General features: G+C 49.8%; 1 protein-coding gene across 3 annotated transcripts in view; it reads right to left on the minus strand.

Moving 5' to 3' along the window:
* CHUK (component of inhibitor of nuclear factor kappa B kinase complex) overlaps window positions 1-20,179 on the minus strand; it is a 496,520-nt gene that overhangs the window by 192,458 nt on the left and 283,883 nt on the right. For all 3 annotated transcript variants that reach the window (XM_075349105.1, XM_075349104.1, XM_075349106.1), the window contains one exon: window positions 19,885-19,989. In XM_075349105.1, coding sequence (XP_075205220.1) covers window positions 19,885-19,989 — 105 coding nt within the window. The remainder of the gene's footprint in view (window positions 1-19,884; window positions 19,990-20,179) is intronic.

The following is a 20,179-nucleotide window of genomic DNA, read 5'->3' on the forward strand; positions in this document are numbered from 1 at the left end:
GCCTATGTTACTAATCAAGATTTGAATCGTGCTATGTGACAGGGTCCCAGCGACTGCCGTATCATTGCTGCGTCGTTTGCAAGATCTGACTGTTTGACAGCTCACTAGCGACCCTGTAGCGACGCACCAGTGATCTTGACCAGGTCGTATCGTGGTCGGAATCGCTGGTACGTTGTTTAGGGGTGCTTCACACACAGCGAGCTCGCTGCCGAGATCGCTGCTGAGTCACGCTTTTTGTGACGCAGCAGTGACCTCATTAGCGATCTCGCTGTGTGTGACACTGAGCAGCGATCTGGCCCCTGCTGCGAGATCGCTGCTCGTTACACACAGCCCTGGTTCGTTTTCTTCAAAGGCGCTCTCCAGCTGTGACACACAGATCTCTGTGTGTGGCAGCGAGAGAGCGACAAATGAAGCAAGCAGGGAGCAGGAGCCGGCGTCTGACAGCTGCGGTAAGCTGTAACCAAGATAAACATCGGGTAACCAAGGTGGTTACCCGATTTTACCTTAGTTACCAGCCTCCGCAGCTCTCACGCTGCCTGTGCTGCCGGCTCTGGCTCTCTGCACATGTAGCTGCTGTACACATCGGGTTAATTAACCCGATGTGTACTGTAGCTAGGAGAGCAAGGAGCCAGCGATAAGCAGTGTGCGCGGCTCCCTGCTCTCTGCACATGTAGCTGCATTACACATCGGGTTAATTAACCCGATGTGTACTGTAGCTAGGAGAGCAAAGCTAAGCGGTGTGCACTGGTAACTAATGTAAACATCGGGTAACCATACCCGATGTTTACCTTAGTTACCAGTGTCCGCAGCTTCCAGACGCCGGCTCCGTGCAAGCGCAGCGTCGCTTGCACGTCGCTGCTGGCTGGGGGCTGGTCACTGGTCGCTGGTGAGATCTGCCTGTTTGACAGCTCACCAGCGACCATGTAGCGATGCAGCAGCGATCCTGACCAGGTCAGATCGCTGGTCGGATCGCTTCTGCATCGCTAAAGTGTGAAGGCACCCTTAGTGTGACGGTACCCTAACACTTATCTTTCACACTATCTACCTCTGGACTCCTCACTGTGTCTCTCTTTTGTCTCTGGACAATTATACTATCAGGTCTGGGCTAACATAAGATGAGGATTCAAATTAATTACACCACTGTTAAATAGTCTATTATAGATAGCTCCCTACATGGAAAATGAATAATACCCAGTTATGGCTTTTTATATGCTTGGTCAATAAAATACTTTGAAAGTAAAATTCTTCATGCACACTTTACATATAACATTAAAAAAAATGTAAGTACAGTATAGCTCATTTGTCATAAGAACATTACCAAGGCATCTGCTCGGTAAGAAATATGAAAAGATTCTTCTACATTATTATTGAAATAAGAAATGTGCGGAAAAACGGTTGTGCTGCTTATACAATAGCCCCTACACACTCAGGGAAAGGTGAAATAATTTATTAGGGAGGAGAAATGGAAAACAGCAGACTATTGAATGCAGTGAACCATGAAGGGAAGCTACAGTGTTTCCCAAAAACAAGAGAGGGTCTTCTAATATTTTTGTCTCCAAAAGATGCGCTATGGCTTATTTTCAGGGAATATCTTATATTATGTTTTGGGTCGCCTGTTAATGGAAAATGAATATTCACAGCCTACCCCACCTATTTTCCTGCCCACTAGACAGTGCTAGCATCAGTGATCAGTTGTACGCTGGTACAAAGGGGTGGACAGGGGAAGTGGCGAATATTCATTTGTTATTAACTAGTCGGCCCTTGACTATAAACTTCCGGGGCTTACAGCAACACACTGGGGCAACGTACACTAATAGAAGTTAAATATCCTGAAAGGACTGCTCAAGCCCTATTTCAGGATACTATTACAATATGGTATGCATCTAGGGCTTATTTTTGAAGTACAACTGATATTATAAGCATACTGCAAAAAAAAAAAACAGAACCTCCTGCAAGGGCTTATTTTTGGGGTAGGTTTTATGTTCAGGGAAACACATCAAAATATGAACTATTGGTTAACTCAGGTGATTGTGTTAAATGTATTATTTATTTTTAATTTGACTTTTTTTCTTCTATATAGCACAATCTGTATTAATAATAATCAGAAATCTTGCATTTTTTTCACACTGTCCACTGTCTTTTTTTAAATTCTAACTACCTATTGTTTCAGGAAATTCATAGCTACAACAATCGGTACTGATTAAACATCTTATATGCATGTACAAATGTCATTGTGAAGGGAGAAATAGCAGGGTCTACTGTGTCATCACCTGTTGTGATTGGTGAATCCTGTGTTATCAGCTGTGTATAGATGTCACTATAATCCTGCCTCTGCTGAAAAGTCTTCCTGAAAGGAAAGGAAGTTAAAGGGAATCTGTCACTAGGTTTTTGCTCTCCCATCTGAGAGCAGCATAATGTAGAGACCGAGACACTGATTCCAGCAATGTGCCACTTCCTGAGCCGTTTGCTGTAATTTTGATAAAATTAATATTTTCTCTGCTGCAGATCTAGGAGTTATACAGAGCTCATAAATATGCTGGACTACCTGGCAGCACGCCAAGCAGTATAATCAATAGATTATACTTCTTGGCATGCTGCCAGGCAGTCCAGCATATTATAGCTGTTTAACCCCTTCAGCCCCCAGCCTATTTTGACCTTACTGACCTCGCCATTTTGCGCAATTCTGACCAGTGTCCCTTTATGAGGTTATAACTCTGGAACGCTTCAACGGATCCTGGCGATTCTGACATAGTTTTTTTGTGATATATTGTACTTCATGAAAGTGGTAGATTTAGGCCGATCTTTTTTGCGTTCATTTTTGAAAATTAAGGAAATTTGGCAAAAATTTAGAAAATGGCGCAATTTTCAAAATTTGAAATTTTATGTCCGTAAATCTGAGAAATGTGTCACACAAAATAGTTACTAAATAAAATTTCCCATGTGTCTACTTTACACCAGCGCAACTTTCAAAACAAAAATGACATTTTTGTGTACTCACCGTAAAATGTCTTTCTTGGAGCCTTTCATTGGGGGACACAGACAGTGGTTATATGGTGTCTCCAGGGGAGGCTTGACACTAGGTTTGAAAAAAGTGTTAGCTCCTCCTCCCACAGCATATAACCCCAGCTAGGCGGGAACTAGCTCAGTTTGTTGTAAAAGCAGTAGAAGAATAACCAAAACCACAAGGGCGGGAGCTGTGTCCCCCAATGAAAGGCTCCAAGAAAGACATTTTACGGTGAGTACACAAACATGTCATTTCCTTTCTCGCCTTTTCATTGGGGGACACAGACAGTGGGACGTCCCAAAGCAGTCTCTGGGTGGGAACTGAACTATTAACAGTGTATAACATCAGACTAAGAGCTGACTAACAACTGCAACTGCAGTGAACATATATATCAACACTGTCAAGAAACCGAGCAGTGGCCACTTATAAATGGGCCACTGCTGCCTGAAGGACTTGTTTTCCAAGAGCAGCATCCGCGGAGGCATGCGTATGCACTCTGTAGAATTTTGTAAACGTGTGCACACTGGACCAGGTAGCGGCCTTGCAAAGCTGGGCCGCCGAAACCTGATGGCGGATAGCCCAGTAGGCACCCACTGCTCGTGTAGAGTGGGCCTACACAGATTGAGGGGGAACGACACCTCGTGCATTGTAAGTTTCACACATGGCAGTCCTGATCCATCGAGAAATCGTGGATTTGGAAACCCGGTCGCCCTTTTTGTGTCCTTCTGAGAGGACGAAAAGGGCATCGGACTTGCGCAACGGCGCTGTTCTGGAGATGTAGATCCGTAGAGCCCTGACAACATCGAGAGTGTGAAGGGCTTTCTCAAAGGAGTGGACCGGGGCCGGGCAGAATGACGGCAACACAATATCCTCGTTCAGGTGGAAAGAGGATACGACCGTCGGAAGGAAGGCGGGGGAAGGCCGAAGGACCACCTTATGATGGAATATCAGGTAAGGTGAGCGACAGGACAGAGCTGCTAGTTCGGACACTCGCCTGATAGAGGTAATAGCGACGAAAAAGGCAACTTTCCAAGACAGCCGTTGAAGAGAGATTTCTCTCAAGGGTTCGAAAGGAGGAAGCTGAAGTGCTCCGAGAACCAAATTCAGATCCCAGGGATCTAAGGGGTGACGATAAGGAGGGACCAAATGCGCCACCCCTTGAAGAAAGGTACGGACCTGAGGGCGAGAAGCCAGCTGCTTCTGGAAAAAAATTGACAAGGCAGAAACTTGTCCTTTAAGGGTATTGAGAGCAAGACCCGAGTCCATACCGTCTTGCAAAAAGGCAAGAACATTAGGGATTGAAAAGGTAAGGGGCGACCGATTAGGACGGTCACACCAGGACAGATAGGTCTTCCAGGTCCTGTGATAAATGCTGGCGGAGGAAGGCTTGCGAGCCTTAAGCATGGTATGAACTACCCTGGAAGAAAGACGCGACTTGGCTAGAATCACGGATTCAAACGCCACGCCGTCAAATGCAGCTGTGCTGTATTCTGGTGGAATATTGGACCTTGCGACAGAAGATCCGGGCGGTCGGGAAGACGCCAGGCAGTGTCGCCGAGAAGGTGGAGGAGCTCTGGAAACCAGGCTCTACTGGGCCAGTCCGGGGCCACGAGGATCACCGGGATTCCCTCCGCTTTGATTTTCTTGATTACTCTCGGAATGAGAGGGAACGGAAGGAAAACGTATGGCAGGCGAAACTGCGACCACGGGAGGACAAAAGCGTCAGAGCCGAGCGCTAGCGGGTTTCTCAACCGAGATACGAAGGGATGTACTTTGGCGTTTAGCCGAGACACCATGAGGTCCACATCTGGGAGCCCCCAACAAAGAGTGATCTGATGGAACACCTCGTCGTGGAGAACCATTCCCCTGCCGCTAGACCTTGCCTGCTGAGAAAGTCTGCGGCCCAGTTGTCTATCCCCGGAATATGGACAGCTGAAATATTGGGAATGTGCATCTCTGCCCAAAGAAGAATCCTGGAGACTTCTTTCATCGCTGCCCTGCTGAGAGTTCCTCCCCGACGGTTGACGTAAGCCACAGCCGTGGCATTGTCTGACTGGATCCGAACCGGGAGGCCCAGAAGCAAGGGTTGAAAGGTCTGAAGGGCCAGAAATATGGCCCTGATCTCCAGAACGTTGATATGAAGGGATCGCTCGGGGTGAGACCAGCGTCCGTGAGCAGTGTGGTGGAGAAACACCGCCCCCCAGCCTAACAGGCTGGCATCTGTCATGACTACGTGTCAGTGGACAGGGCGGAAGGACTTCCCCTGAGATAGGGATGAGACCTGAGTCCACCAGATGAGGGACCTGAGGGCAGTCCGAGATAAGCGGACTGACCGGTCTAGAGAGGCTGGATTCTTGACCCAAGAAGACAGAAGATCCAATTGCAGAGGGCGCAAATGGAATTGTGCAAACGACACGGCTTCCATGACTGCTACCATCTTGCCTAACACTCTCATCCCACTCCGGAGGGATGTGTAACGGCGGGAGCGGAGGGTTTGGGTGGCCCGGATCAGGGAAGACCTCTTGTCTTCTGGAAGAAAAACCCCAGGCCTGAACCGTGTCTATCAGCATACCTAAAAAGGTGATGCGCTGATGAGGAATGAGGGATGACTTGTTGAGGTTGAGAAGCCACCCTAGCCTTGAGAGCGTGTCTGGGCAAATTTGCACGCTTTCTGAGCAAACTTGAGGAGAGCTCCCCTTGACAAGTAGGTCGTCCAAATAGGGAACGACCAGAACGCCTTTGGGGTGCAAAATGAACATGACGGCCGCCATTACCTTTGTGAAGACCCGAGGCGCAGTAGCCAGTCCAAAGGGAAGGGCCCTGAATTGGAAATGACTGTGTCCTACGGCAAAACGAAGGAACCATTGATGCGATACACATATGGGAATGTGTAAATAAGCATCTTGAATGTCTATGGAAGCTAGGAATTCTCCCGATTCCATAGCAGCTAGTACGGCTCGCAATGATTCCATTCGGAAGGTCCGAATCCGTACGGACCTGTTTAGCCTTTTGAGGTCCAGGATAGGACGGACAGAGCCATCTTTTTTGGGGACGATAAAGAGGTTTGAATAGAAACCTTTGCCGCGCTGTTCCAGGGGCACTGGAATGATAACGTTTGCTTTTTGCACAGAGGCTATGGCCTGACATAAGGCCTGGCTTTGCGTTGTGGACTTTGGAAGCCGAGAACGCAGAAACCTGTTGGCCGGTAGGGAATGGAAATCGATCTTGATACCTGAGGTGACGATTTCTCGACCCCACGCATCGTAAGTATGGTCTAGCCAAATATCCCGAAAAAGCAGAAGCCGCCCTCCAACAGGAGTCGGCTCTGAGGGGTACCCGGCGACATGCTGAAGGGGCCTTCGCGGGGCGAGGTCCCTTGGGTTTAGATTGCCTGCAGTGGGAACGCCAGGAAGAGTCTCTTGAGGGACCGGATCCCAGATCTGAGCGTTGCGACGACCCCTGTGATGGTTTTTGGGGGGCGGCCTGCGCCAAGAAGACTTAAAATTTTTGGATACAGGCCGCTTTTGTGGTAGAATGGTACTTTTACCATCCGTCTCAGATATAAGCTTGTCCAGGGATTCTCCAAACAGAGGAAGACCCTGGAAGGGGAGTGTGGACAGGGACTTCTTGGAGGCACTGTCCGCGTTCCATATCTTTAGCCACAGGACTCTGCGGGCAAAAACAGCGTTGGCTGCCGTTAGGGCTGACAAACTAGCTGCATCTAAGGAGCCGTGAAGCAAGTAATTAGAGGCTAGAGAGAACAAATCAAGGATCTCAAGAGCCTCTGAAGGAATATTGCAAGAGCAAAGCAACTTGCGCAAGTTCCTACTCCACACACTCATAGCTCTCGCCACCCATGTCAAGGTAAAAAGGGGGCGCAGAGAGGAGCCCAAAGCATGGAAAATAGATTTGACCGCAGCATTAACTGTGCGGTCGGACGAGTCCTTGAGAGACGCGGTGTCTGAGACAGACATAACCGTGTGTTTAGCCAGCCTGGATACTGGCGGATCCACAACGGGGGGGTACTGACCAGAGCTTAACCAGTTCCGATGGAAAGGGGTAAGCGAATGAAGAGGAGGATTTCTTATTAAACCTCCTATCAGGGTGATCCCACCGTTTTAGATATGATTTGATGAAAAATTGGATCCTGGGCAAAGGACTTAGGAGGCTTCTTAGCCCGCTTGATTGCCGACTGAGAAGTCGGGTCCGAAGGCTGATCAGAAATCGACAGAGTGATTGACAGCCGAAATGAATGTGTCTTCCATATGTCTAGACTCAGAAGGGACATTTGAACCAGAGTCAGAGTCTTGGGAATCGTGACTACTAAAGGTCACGGAGCCTGAGTCAGACTGATCATCGTCCGAGACGTAACGGTCGCAATGGCGCCTTTTGGACACAGCCTTTTTACGTACTGGGAACGAGACACCAGACGAAGGTGGGCTCCCCTGCGGGAGCTGAGCCGGGGGGGAGGCTGTGAGAGCCTGTGGAAGGCTGGGATATCTGAGCGGCCAGGTCATCTAACCTCTTAGACATTAGAAGAGCCCAGGCAGGAATAACGTCATCAGACTGGGGTACTGCCTGGCTAGTCGCCGCAGCCAAATCCACAGACTGCACAACCTCCTGGTCCGGCAGCGGAGGCTGTTGTGACACTGTAGTAGGGGATACTACTAAGCCCCGGCATAGTGGATAGCTTCAGCCATTAGAAAACAAGCGTCCACAGGTGGTACAAGCATAGTACAGGTCCGTAGAGGACGCCTGGGAAGATTTATCACCCTTGCGGTTATGCATGTCAGCAACAGTTCCACAATAAGTACAGTGAGCCTCTAGCAGTATTATAAAGGGACTGCTGTGGGTGAGGAGATGCTAGCAGTATTATAAATGACTGCTATGCAGAGCCGGTATATACCGAGTAAAGTAGCACACCCTGTCAAACAGTCGGTATATAACTATAGGCACAGTAACTATATACTGCTAAAAGCTGATATACACCGCCAGCCAGCAGACACACACCGCTAGAAAGACAGCGATATACCACTGACCAGAGGGGTATATAGTGCTGCAGAATCGCAGAGCCAAGGAGGCGATCTCACCAGTGTCTGCTCCCCACGTGTAATGGTGTCCAGTATTCTCTGGCAGCATGGAGGGGAGAGACGGCCCACTTGAGGGAGCGGCTTCTAGAGCAGTGGAGGGGGCGTTGCTAGAATGCAGGCCGACGCCGGGAGCTAAATTAATGATGCTTCCCCGGGATCACGGCCTGCATCGCCCCACCGGCGCCTTTCCAGGCGGCGGTTTGGATGCAGGGGACTGACTCGTCGTCTCCCTACCTGCTCCTGGCTCCGTCTGAAGACGCGTCGGTCCTGGGATGCGGGGATCTCGGGGACGCATCTTCGGCTCAAGGCTGAAGCAGGTTCTCTGCTCTGCTAGCCCTCTGGAGCTAACTTGGTGTGAGGTGCTCCCAGGGAGCCTGGAGGGGTACACAGACCCGACCACTTGGGCGCGAGGGAAGACTGACTGCTTGTGCACGCCAGGTTTCCTCTACCCGTACACAGGGGGAAAGGGGGTGGCAGGGCACCCCGGTATTGCCCCTATCAAAAATAGAATGAATAAGAAAAGAAACAAAATAAAAAGTAAAAATAAGTTGGCCTGAGGCACCTCTGGTGGAGCTCAGTCCAGACATGTCAGCCTCCCTGCTGACACTAGGAAAAAACTGAGCTAGTTCCCGCCTAGCTGGGGTTATATGCTGTGGGAGGAGGAGCTAACACTTTTTTCAAACCTAGAGTCAAGCCACCCCTGGAGACACCATATAACCACAGTCTGTGTCCCCCAATGAAAAGGCGAGAAAGAAATTTTTTTTGTTAGGAAGTTAGAAGGGGTCAAAGTTCATCAGCAATTTCTCATTTTTCCAACAAAATTTACAAAAAAAACATTTTTTAGGGACCACATCACATTTGAAGCGACTTTGAGAGGCCTAGGTGACAGAAAATACCCAAAAGTAACCCCATTCTAAAAACTGTACAGCTCAGGCTACTCAAAACCACATCCAAGAAGTTTATTACCCCTTTAGGTGCTTCACAAGAATCAAAGCAATGTGGAAGGAAAAAATGAAAATTTACTTTTTTTTTTTACACAAAAATGTTACTTTAGCCATAAAATGTAGCATTTCACAAGGGTATCAGGAAAAATTACACCATAAAATTTATTGTGCAGTTTCTCCTGAGTACGCAGATACCTCATATGTGGTGGAAATCAAATGTTTGGGTGCACGGCAGGGCTCGGAAGGCAAGAAGCGCCATTTAACTTTTCAAACGCAAAATTGTCTGGAATCGTAAGGGGACGCCATGTTGCGTTTGGAGACCCCCTGAGGTACCTAAACAATGGAACTCCTGCACAAGTGACCCCATTTTGTAAACTAGACCCATCATGGAATTTTTTTTTTTTTAGAGGTTTAGTGAGCCCTTTGAACCCCTGGGGGCTTCACAGAACTTTATAACGTTGATCCGTGAAAATATTTATATTTTCTTTTACCACAAAATTGTTACTTCAACCAGGTAGCTTTTTTTTCCACAAGGGTATCAGGAAAAATTACACCATAAAATTTATTGTGCAATTTCTCCTGAGTACACAGATACCTCATATGTGATGTTTGGGTGCACGGCAAGGCTCGGAAGGCTATTTGACTTTTGGAGCTAATTTTCCATTCAAAAAGTCAAATGGCGCTCCTTCCCTTCCGAGCCCTGCCGTGCACCCAAACAGTGGTTTATGACCACATATGAGGTATCTATGTACTCAGGAGAAATTGGCCAAAAAATTTTAGGATCCAATTTATCCTGTTGCCGATGTAAAAATGAAAAAAATTGAGGCTAAAAGACAATTTGTGAAGAAAAAAAAAAAGTACTTTTTCATTTTCATTTCATCAATTTGTGAAGCACCTGGAGGTTCAAAGTACTCACTATGCATGTAGATAAGTTCCTTGGGAGGTCTACAGTCATGGCCAAAAGTTTTGAGAATGCTACAAATATTAATTTTTACAAAGTCTACTGCTTAAGTTTTTCTAATGGCAATTTGCATATACTCCAGAATGTCATAAAGAGTGATCAGCTTAACAGCAATTACTTGCAAAGTCAATATTGGCTAAGAAAATGAACTTTAACCCCCAAAACACATTTCAACATCATTGCATTCCTTCCTTAAAAGGAGCAGCTAACATTGTTTAAGGGGTGCTTCACACACAGCGAGCTCGCTGCCGAGATCGCTGCTGAGTCACGCTTTTTGTGACGCAGCAGTGACATCATTAGCGATCTCGCTGTGTGTGACACTGAGCAGCGATCTGGCCCCTGCTGCGAGATCGCTGCTCGTTACACACAGCCCTGATTCGTTTTCTTCAAAGCCGCTCTCCTGCTGTGACACACAGATCGCTGTGTGTGACAGCAAGAGAGCGACAAATGAAGCGAGCAGGGAGCAGGAGCCGGCGTCTGACAGCTGAGGTAAGCTGTATCCAAGATAAACATCGGGTAACCAAGGTGGTTACCCGATATTTACCTTAGTTACCAGCCTCCGCAGCTCTCACGCTGCCTGTGCTGCCGGCTCCGGCTCTCTGCACATGTAGCTGCTGTACACATCGGGTTAATTAACCCGATGTGTACAGCAGCTAGGAGAGCAAGGAGCCAGCGCTCAGTGTGCGCGGCTCCCTGCTCTCTGCACATGTAGCTGCATTACACATCGGGTTAATTAACCCGATGTGTACTGTAGCTAGGAGAGCAAGGAGCCAGCGCTTAGTGTGCGCGGCTCCCTGCTCCCTGCTCACACTGGTAACTAATGTAAACATCGGGTAACCATACCCGATGTTTACCTTAGTTACCAGTGTCCGCAGCTTCCAGACGGCGGCTCCGTGCAAGCGCAGCGTCGCTTGCACGTCGCTGCTGGCTGGGGGCTGTTCACTGGTCGCTGGTGAGATCTGCCTGTTTGACAGCTCACCAGCGACCATGTAGCGATGCAGCAGCGATCCTGACCAGGTCAGATCGCTGGTCGGATCGCTGCTGCATCGCTAAGTGTGAAGGTACCCTTAGTGATTGTTCCATTAACACAGGTGTGGGTGTTGATGAGGACAGGGCTGGCGATCAGTCATGATTAAGTAAGAATGACACCACTGGACACTTTAAAAGGAGGCTGGTGCTTGGTATCATTGTTTCTCTTCAGTTAACCATGGTTATCTCTAAAGAAACACGTGCAGCCATCATTGCTCTGCACAAAAATGGCCTAACAGGGAAGAGTATCGCAGCTACCAAGATTGCACCTCAGTCAACAATCCATCGCATCATCAAGAACTTCAAGGAGAGAGCTTCCATTGTTGCCAAAAAGGCTCCTGGGCGCCCAAGAAGGACCTGCAAACGCCAGGACCGTATCCTAATACTGTTTCAGCTGCGGGATTGGACTACCAGCAGTGCCGATCTAGCTCAGCAATGGCAGCAGGCTGGTGTGAGTGCTTCTGCACGCACTGTGAGGCGGAGACTGCTTGAGCAAGGCCTGGTTTCAAGGAGGGCAGCAAAGAAGCCACTTCTCTCCAGAAAAAACATCAGGGACCGACTGATATTCTGCAAAAGGTACAGGGAGTGGACTGCTGAGGACTGGGGTAAAGTAATTTGCTCAGATGAATCCCCTTTTCGATTGTTTGGGACATCTGGAAAACAGCTTATTAGGAGAAGAGGTGAGCGCTACCACCAGTCTTGTCTCATGCCAACTGTTAAGCATCCTGAAACGATTTATGTGTGGGGTTGCTTCTCAGCCAAGGGAATCGGCTCACTTACAGTCTTGTCTAAAAACACAGCCATGAATAAAGAATGGTACCAGAATGTCCTGCAAGAGCAACTTCTCCCAACTGTCCAAGAGCAGTTTGGCGCCCAACAATGCCTTTTCCAGCATGATGGAGCACCTTGCCATAAAGCAAAGGTGATCACTAAATGGCTCATGGAACAAAACATACAGATTTTGGGTCCATGGCCTGGAAACTCCCCAGATCTTAATCCCATTGAGAACTTTTGGGCAATCATCAAGAGACGGGTGGACAAACAAAAACCAACAAATTCTGGCAAAATGCAAGCATTGCTTATGCAAGAATGGACAGCTATCAGTCAGGATTTGGTCCAGAAGTTGATTGAGAGCATGCCAGGGAGAATTGCAGAGGTCCTGAAGGAGAAGGGTCAACACTGCAAATATTGACTTGCTGCATTAACTCATTCTAACTGTCAATATAACCTTTTGGTACTTATAATATGATTGCAATTATATTTCTGTATGTGATGTAAACATCAGACAAACACAATTAAAAACCAGAGGGCAACAGATCATGTGAAAATATAATTTTGGTGTCATTCTCAAAACTTTTGGCCATGACTGTAGTTTCCAAAATGGGGGTCACTTTTGGGGGAGCACCAATGTGTAGGCACACAGGGGCTCTCCATACGCGACATTGTGTCTCCTAACAATTTGAATGAAAATTAGCTCCAATTATTTACGGACACCATGTGGCGTATGGAGAGTATGTAGTGTATGTCAGGTTGGTGTGTGTGTAGTGTAGTATACGTCAGGTTGGTGTGTGTGTGTGTGTAGTGTAGTATACATCAGGTTGGTGTGTGTGGTGTTTACCACACACACATCAACCTGACGTACACTACACCCCACACCCCACCACACACCAACCTGACTTAGTTTATGTTAGGTTGCTGTATGTCAGTATGGTGTGTGTGGTGTATACTACACCACACATACCAACCTGACGTACACTACACCACACACACACACACACATCAACCTGACCTACACTACACCACATATCAACCTGACGTAGTGTATGTCAAGTTGGTATGTGGTGTAGTGTAGGTCAGGTTGATGTGTGTGTGTGTGGTGTAGTGTACGTCAGGTTGGTATGTGTGGTGTAGTATACACCACACACACCATCCTGACATGCACCACACACCAACCTAACATACACTAAGTCAGGTTGGTCTGCAGTGTGGTATAGGGTAGTGTACCTCAGGTTGGTGTGTGTCAGGTTGATGTGTGGTGTAGTATACACCACACACACACACACACACACACACACACACACTACAACCTGACGTACACTATACCACACCGCATACCAACCTGACGTAGTGTATTTCAGGTTAGAGTGGTGTAATGTACTTCAGTTTGGTGTGTGTGTGGTTTAGTGCACTAGCGCTAGGTTGGGGGTTACTCACACTTTACTGTGGGTCTTCCACCATGGCCTCCGGCTCTTCTCCTCCCGGCCTCCGGCTCTTCTCCTCCCGGCCTCCGGCTCTTCTCCTCCCGGCCTCCGGACGATTTCTTGTCCTGCGACGTCATGTCTGTGTCACTGGAGGAGGAAGAGTGGAAGAAATAGAGAAAAGTGGGACCCTCTCCCTCACTATCAGCTACGGAGGGACGAGCAGGACATTTGTTTGCGCGTGTGCAAAAAAACCCCAAACCCTAAACTTTATTTTAGTGTGCGTGTGTATGTGCAAGTGCTTGGTGAAACTTTCTACTGCAGAAGAGGGCTGAGGAGATGCAGGAGCCGTAATCACTGGGGCGCAATCACCGGGGCGCAAGGGGACGCAATCACAGGGGGATGCAATCACAGGGACGCAATCGCAGGGGTGTAATTACCGGGGCACAGGGGGACGCATAATCACAGGGGCACAGTCGCAGGGATGCATAATCACAGGGGCATAATCACCGGGGTGCAGGGGGACGCAATCGCAGGGGGGGCGCAGATCGCGGGGGCGCAGGTGGGGCGATCGCAGGGGGGCGCAGATCGCAGGGGCGCAGGTGGGGCGATCGCAGGGGCGCAGGTGGGGCGATCGCAGGGGCGCAGAACGCAGGGGCGCAGATCGCAGGGGCGCAGATCGCAGGGGCGCAGATCGCAGGGGCGCAGATCGCAGGGGCGCAGATCGCAGGGGCGAAGGTGGGGCGATCGCAGGGGCGCAGGTGAGGCGATTGCAGGGGCACAGATCGCAGGGGCGCAGATCGCAGGGGGCCCCAGGTGGGGCGATCGCAGGGGCGCAGATCGCAGGGGTGCAGGGGGGTCCGGGTGATCACCTTCCTGCTGCCCAGTTTATACTAGGGCGGGGGATTCATCACTGGCAGCAGCAGCAGTCACGCACACCAGCCAGGTGTCAGAAGCAGGACACCGGCGGAGAGTGATCACAGGCAGGGGAGGTCAGTGTGGGTTGGGGGGGGTAGAATCAGACGGCGGGGGGGAGCGGAGGTCGGGGTGGGGGTGGGATCGAACAACACGGGGGGGGGGACGGAAGACAGCAGAGGGGAGCACGGAACAGCAAAGAAGGGAGGGGGAAGACAGCACAGAAACGAAGGGAAAGACAGCAAAGAGGGGAGAAAAACTTACCAGATGGTGATCAGTGGCGGCAGATCGCGGTGGCAGCGGCAGCAGATGACCCTCCTCTTCAGTGTCGCAGTCCACGGTCAGGATGAAGCTGAATGGGGAGGGCACCCACCGGTCACATCGCTCCTCCACATCTGATTGGAGGGATAGCGTCACATGGACGCTACCTCCAATCAGATGGTGGGGGGGGCATTACACGGAGCTCTCCCTGCTCCAGCCAATGGCTGATGATATTGCATCATCAGCCATGGCTGGAGTGTAGTATTTCACCAAGTTTCATTGGTGAAATATTACAATCGTTCTGATTGAATGTGAAAGTGAAAGTGACACTTTCAAAAGCCAATCAGAGCGATCATAGCCCTGGGCTCAACTACAAGTCCTTATGTACCTGCAGCGCTGGTGACATTTCAGTAAACCCGGTCACCAGCACTGCAGGAACGGAAACCCGCCATGACGCATATGGTGCGTCAAAGGTCGGGAAGGCACAAGGTTTCATGACGCATATGGTGCGTCAAAGGTCGGGAAGGGATTAACCCCTTCAGCCCCAAGCCTATTTTGAACCTAAAGACCAGGACATTTTTTGCAATTTTGACCAGTGTCACTTTATGAGGTTATAACTCTGGAACTCTTAAACGGATCCCGGTGATTCTGAGATTGTTTTTTCGTGACATATTGGGCTTCATGTTAGTGGTAAATTTAGGCCGATCTTTTTTGCGTTCATTTTTGAAAATTTCGGAAATTTGGCAAAAATTTAGAAAATGGCGCAATTTTCAAACTTTTAATTTTTATGCTCTAAAACCAACGAGACATATGGCACAAAATTATTAATAAATAACATTTCCCATATGTCTACTTTACATCAGAACAATTTTGGGGAAAAAAAAAAAAAATTAAGGAAATTATAGGGGTTCAAAGTTTATGAGCAATTTCTCATTTTTTTTTTAGGGACCACATCACATTTGAAGCGATTTTGAAAGGTCTACATGACACAAAACACCCAAAAGTGACAGCATTCGAAGAACAGCACCCCTCAGCCTACTCAAAACCACATTCAAGAAGGTTATAAACCCTTCAGGTGCTTCACAGTAACTAAAGCAATGTGGAAGGAAAAAATGAACATTTTACTTTTTCCAACAAAAATGTTAATTTAGCCTCAAATATTGCATAGTCACAAGGGTAGCATGAACCCCCAAAATTTGTTGGGCAATTTCTACTGAGCACGCAGATACCTCATATGTGGCGAAAAAACACTGTTTGGGCGCACGGCAGGACTCGGAAGGGAAGGAGCGCCATTTGACTTTTGAACAGAAAATTAGCTGCAATCGTTAGCCGCACCATGTTGCGTTTGGAGAGCCCCTGAGGTGCCGAAACAGTGGAGCTCCACCACATGTGACCCCATTTTGGAAACTAGACCCCTCATGGAATTTATCTAGATGTTTATTGAGCACTTTGAACCTCTGGGGGCTTCACAAAAGTTAATAGAGTTGAGCCGTGAAAATAAAAAAAAATGCTTTTTACCACAAAAAATTGTTACTTCAACCAGGTAGCTTTTTTTTCACAAGGGTATCAGGAAAAATTGCACATTAAATGTATTGTGCAATTTCTCCTGAGTACACAGACACCTCATATGTGGTGGAAATCAAATGTTTGGGCGCACAGCAGGGCTCAGAATGCAAGGAGCGTCATTTGACGTTTCAAACGCAAAATTGTCTGGGATAATTAGCGTATTCCATGTTGTGTTTGGAGACCCCCTGAGGTGCCGAAACAGTGGAGCTCCCCACATGTGACCCCATTTGGAAACTAGACCCCCATGGCATAGAAAAAAAAACCAGGGCGCACGCACGAATGTTCTGCAAAAAATCACGTAGCTGATCAGCACTTGGCGGCAAGCAGGTGGGGGAGGAGGGCGGGGAGAGGGAGTGGGAGATGCGATTGGGGATAGTTAGAAAAGAGCCACGAACAATACTTACAGGATGGATCAGAACAGCGGCAGATGTGGGGGGGGGGTGGCAGATGGGGGGCCAGCGGCATATAAAGGGAGCATCTGTGAATGTGGGACAGCGGCGGCTGGATAGGGTGGGGGCGGATGGGAGAGGGCGCAGTGGATGCAGGAGCGGCAGAGGATGGGGGGAAGGGGGAGATGGGAGGGAAGGGGAGTGGGAGGTGAGATTAGGGATAGTTACCCTACAGCATGGATCTAGGCAGCAGGATCACAGGAGATGAAGGAGGCAGCAGATCTGGGAGGGGTGAGAGGTGGTAGAGGGAGTGCAGCGCAGATCACGGAGGAGACAGGTGAGGGAGCACAAATCACGGGGGTGACAGGGGAGGGAGCACACATCACGGGGGTGACAGGGGAGGGAGCACACATCACGGGGGTGACAGGGGGAGGGAGCACACATCACGGGGGTGACAGGGGAGGGAGCACACATCACGGGGGTGACAGGGGAGGGAGCACACATCACGGGGGTGACAGGGGAGGGAGCACACATCACGGGGGTGACAGGGGAGGGAGCACACATCACGGGGGTGACAGGGGAGGGAGCACACATCACGGGGGGTGACAGGGGAGGGAGCACACATCACGGGGGTAACAGGGGAGGGAGCACACATCACGGGGGTGACAGGGGAGGGAGCACACATCACGGGGGTGACAGGGGAGGGAGCACACATCACGGGGGTGACAGGAGAGGGAGCACACATCACGGGGGTGACAAGGGAGGGAGCACACATCACGGGGGTGACAGGGGAGGGAGCACACATCACGGGGGTGACAGGGGAGGGAGCACACATCACAGGGGTGACAGGGGAGGGAGCACACATCACGGGGGTGACAGGGGAGGGAGCACACATCACGGGGGTGACAGGGGAGGGAGCACACATCACGGGGGTGACAGGGGAGGGAGCACACATCACGGGGGTGACAAGGGAGGGAGCACACATCACGGGGGTGACAGGGGAGGGAGCACACATCACGGGGGGTGACAGGGGAGGGAGCACACATCACGGGGGTGACAGGGGAGGGAGCACACATTACAGGGGTGACAGGGGAGGGAGCACACATTACGGGGGTGACAGGGGAGGGAGCACACATTACGGGGGTGACAGGGGAGGGAGCACACATCACGGGGGTGACAGGGGAGGGAGCACACATTACGGGGGTGACAGGGGAGGGAGCACACATCACGGGGGTGACAGGGGAGGGAGCACACATCACGGGGGTGACAGGGGAGGGAGCACACATCACGGGGGGTGACAGGAGAGGGAGCACACATCACGGGGGTGACAGGGGAGGGAGCACACATCACGGGGGTGACAGGGGAGGGAGCACACATCACGGGGGTGACGGGAGGGAGCACACATCACGGGGGTGACAGGGGAGGGAGCGCACATCACGGGGGTGACAGGGGAGGGGGCGGGTAGCCGATCACGGGGGTGAGAGGATCACGGAGGGGAGGCGGCGAGCAGCACATAACGGAGGAGAGGGGGCGGGAGCGCGCAGCACATAATGGAGGAGAGGGGGCGTGCAGCACATAACGGAGGAGAGGGGGAGGGCAGCACATACGGAGAAGAGGGGGCGCGCAGCACATAACGTAGGAGAGGGGGCGCGCAGCACATAACGGAGGAGAGGGGCAGGGCAGCACATAACAGAGGAGAGGGAGCGCTCAGCACATAACGGAGGAGTGGGGGCAGGAGCGCGCAGCACATAACGGAGGAGTGGGGGCGGGAGCGCGCAGCACATAAGGGAGGAGAGGGGACGCGCAGCACATAACAGAGGAGAGGGGGCGGGGCCGGGCTGCACATAACGGAGGGAAGGGTGCGGGGCCGGGCAGCACATAACGGAGGAGAGGGGGCGCAGAGCACATAACGGAGGAGAGGGGGCAGGGCCGGGCAGCACATAAGGGAGGAGAGGGGGCGGGGCCGGGCAGCACATAAGGGAGGAGAGGAGGCGGGCAGCCGATCACGAGTGGAGGGGGCTGGGAGCACATCACGGAGGTGAGGGGGCGAGCAGCCGATCACGAGGGAAAGGGGCCGGGCAGCAGATAGGGGGGAGCGGTGGCACTGTGGCAGATGGAGGGCGGCGGTGGTGGATCGGGAGGCTTTTCGCCGGTTTCATACATTGCAATGGCAGCGTGGCAACTTCCGGGTCCCATGCTCTGGTCAAATAACAGCATGGGACCGGAGCTTGTCGCCCTGCCATTGCACTGTATACACTCACTGTGCTGGCATGCTGCAGGGACCGACAAGTGAAGCTGATGGGGGCGGTCACCGGCAACAGGTCCACTGTGATTGGAGAGATCGGTCACAAGGCCGATCTCTCCAATCAGAGCTACTGGAGCAGGGGGCGGGTGATCCAGTGAGGTCACCCAGCTCCAGCCAATGGCCAGTGCTATAGCTGCACTGGACAGGCCTGGATTTCAATGTTTCAGTCACTTTAAATGGCTGGAACATTACAGTGGCTGTGTTTGGTTGAGCGGCGTTCGTCAGCCAATCACAGCCTCCGTAGGTCCGGGGAGGAGGCACCACCCCTCCTGAGGTCAGGTACAGGTCCCCTCCTCCCCGAATCTGCGGTTTGTTTTAACCGATCGCAGTCACCAGAGGCTCCGGTGCCACGATTCCGCCATGATGGAAAGATCCGTCCTTTGTCTTTAAGGCCCAGGGCACCATGACGGATCTTTCCGTCCATGGTCGGGAAGGGGTTAAAGTATAATAACAGATGATCAAAAAGTCGCCTCTACCCAAATATGGTATGATTACAAACGTCCGCTCAAGACGCAAAAAACAAACCATGACTGCATTTCAGATCCTCAAAAATGAGAACACTATGGGTCTCAGAGTATAACAACAAAACACTTTTTTTTTTTTTTTTTTTTACAAACTTAAAAAAAAAAAAATTTCACAGCTCAGATAAATGCAAAACTATACATGTTTGGTATCTGCAAACTGGTACCGACCTGAGGAATTATAATAGCAGGTCAGTTTTACCACATAGCGAACATAGTAAATAATTTCACCGTACTTGGAATATTTTTCCCGTTTTCCAGTACAATATGGGGCAGAATGAATAGTGTTATTCAAAAGTACAACTCGTCCAGGAAAAAAAACAAGCTATATGGCTATATTGATGGGAAAAAAAAAAAAAAGTTATGGCTCTTGGAACAAAGGGAGGAAGAAACAGAAAAATCGCCTGGGGGTGAAAAAATTCATGACAGTGATATATAAAGAAAAAAAAATGTAAAAAAAAAAACATTTGACAAAAAGGTTTGAAAAATACATGGAACAGACATATGCCTTAAACAAGAGGACATTACGGATTATCACTTCCTTTACATCACTGCATAAAAAGTGTCCATGCTACTATAATGCGTGCTTGTCATCAGCTCTCTGCCTTGTACAACACAGGTGCACTTAAATTCACAATTAAAAAAAAGCTTTAATAGAATAACAGCATAAATGTGACAATATGTTTAACCTAATAACATACCTGCACAAATTATTGGGATGTGGTAAGTGTGTACTGAATCTAATTTCCCCCATCTCTTCGTAAGCATAAATGTGTTTAGGGTCCTTTTTCTTGATCTTCTCATGCCTTCAAAATATGAAGTAATTATATATAGGAGACAGTGTACAATAATACATTTTCCACTAAGTTCTTAAAGAGGTTGGCCGCTACATTTTTTTTTTAATTGATCCTTAGGATAGGTCAACATCATCTAATTGGTGGTGGTGCGGCAACCTTCACCCCCACCGACCAGCTGTTAAAGACGCTGAACGGAAAT

This window comes from Anomaloglossus baeobatrachus, chromosome 5 (assembly GCF_048569485.1).
Source record: "Anomaloglossus baeobatrachus isolate aAnoBae1 chromosome 5, aAnoBae1.hap1, whole genome shotgun sequence".
Classification (NCBI taxonomy): Eukaryota; Metazoa; Chordata; class Amphibia; order Anura; family Aromobatidae; genus Anomaloglossus; species Anomaloglossus baeobatrachus.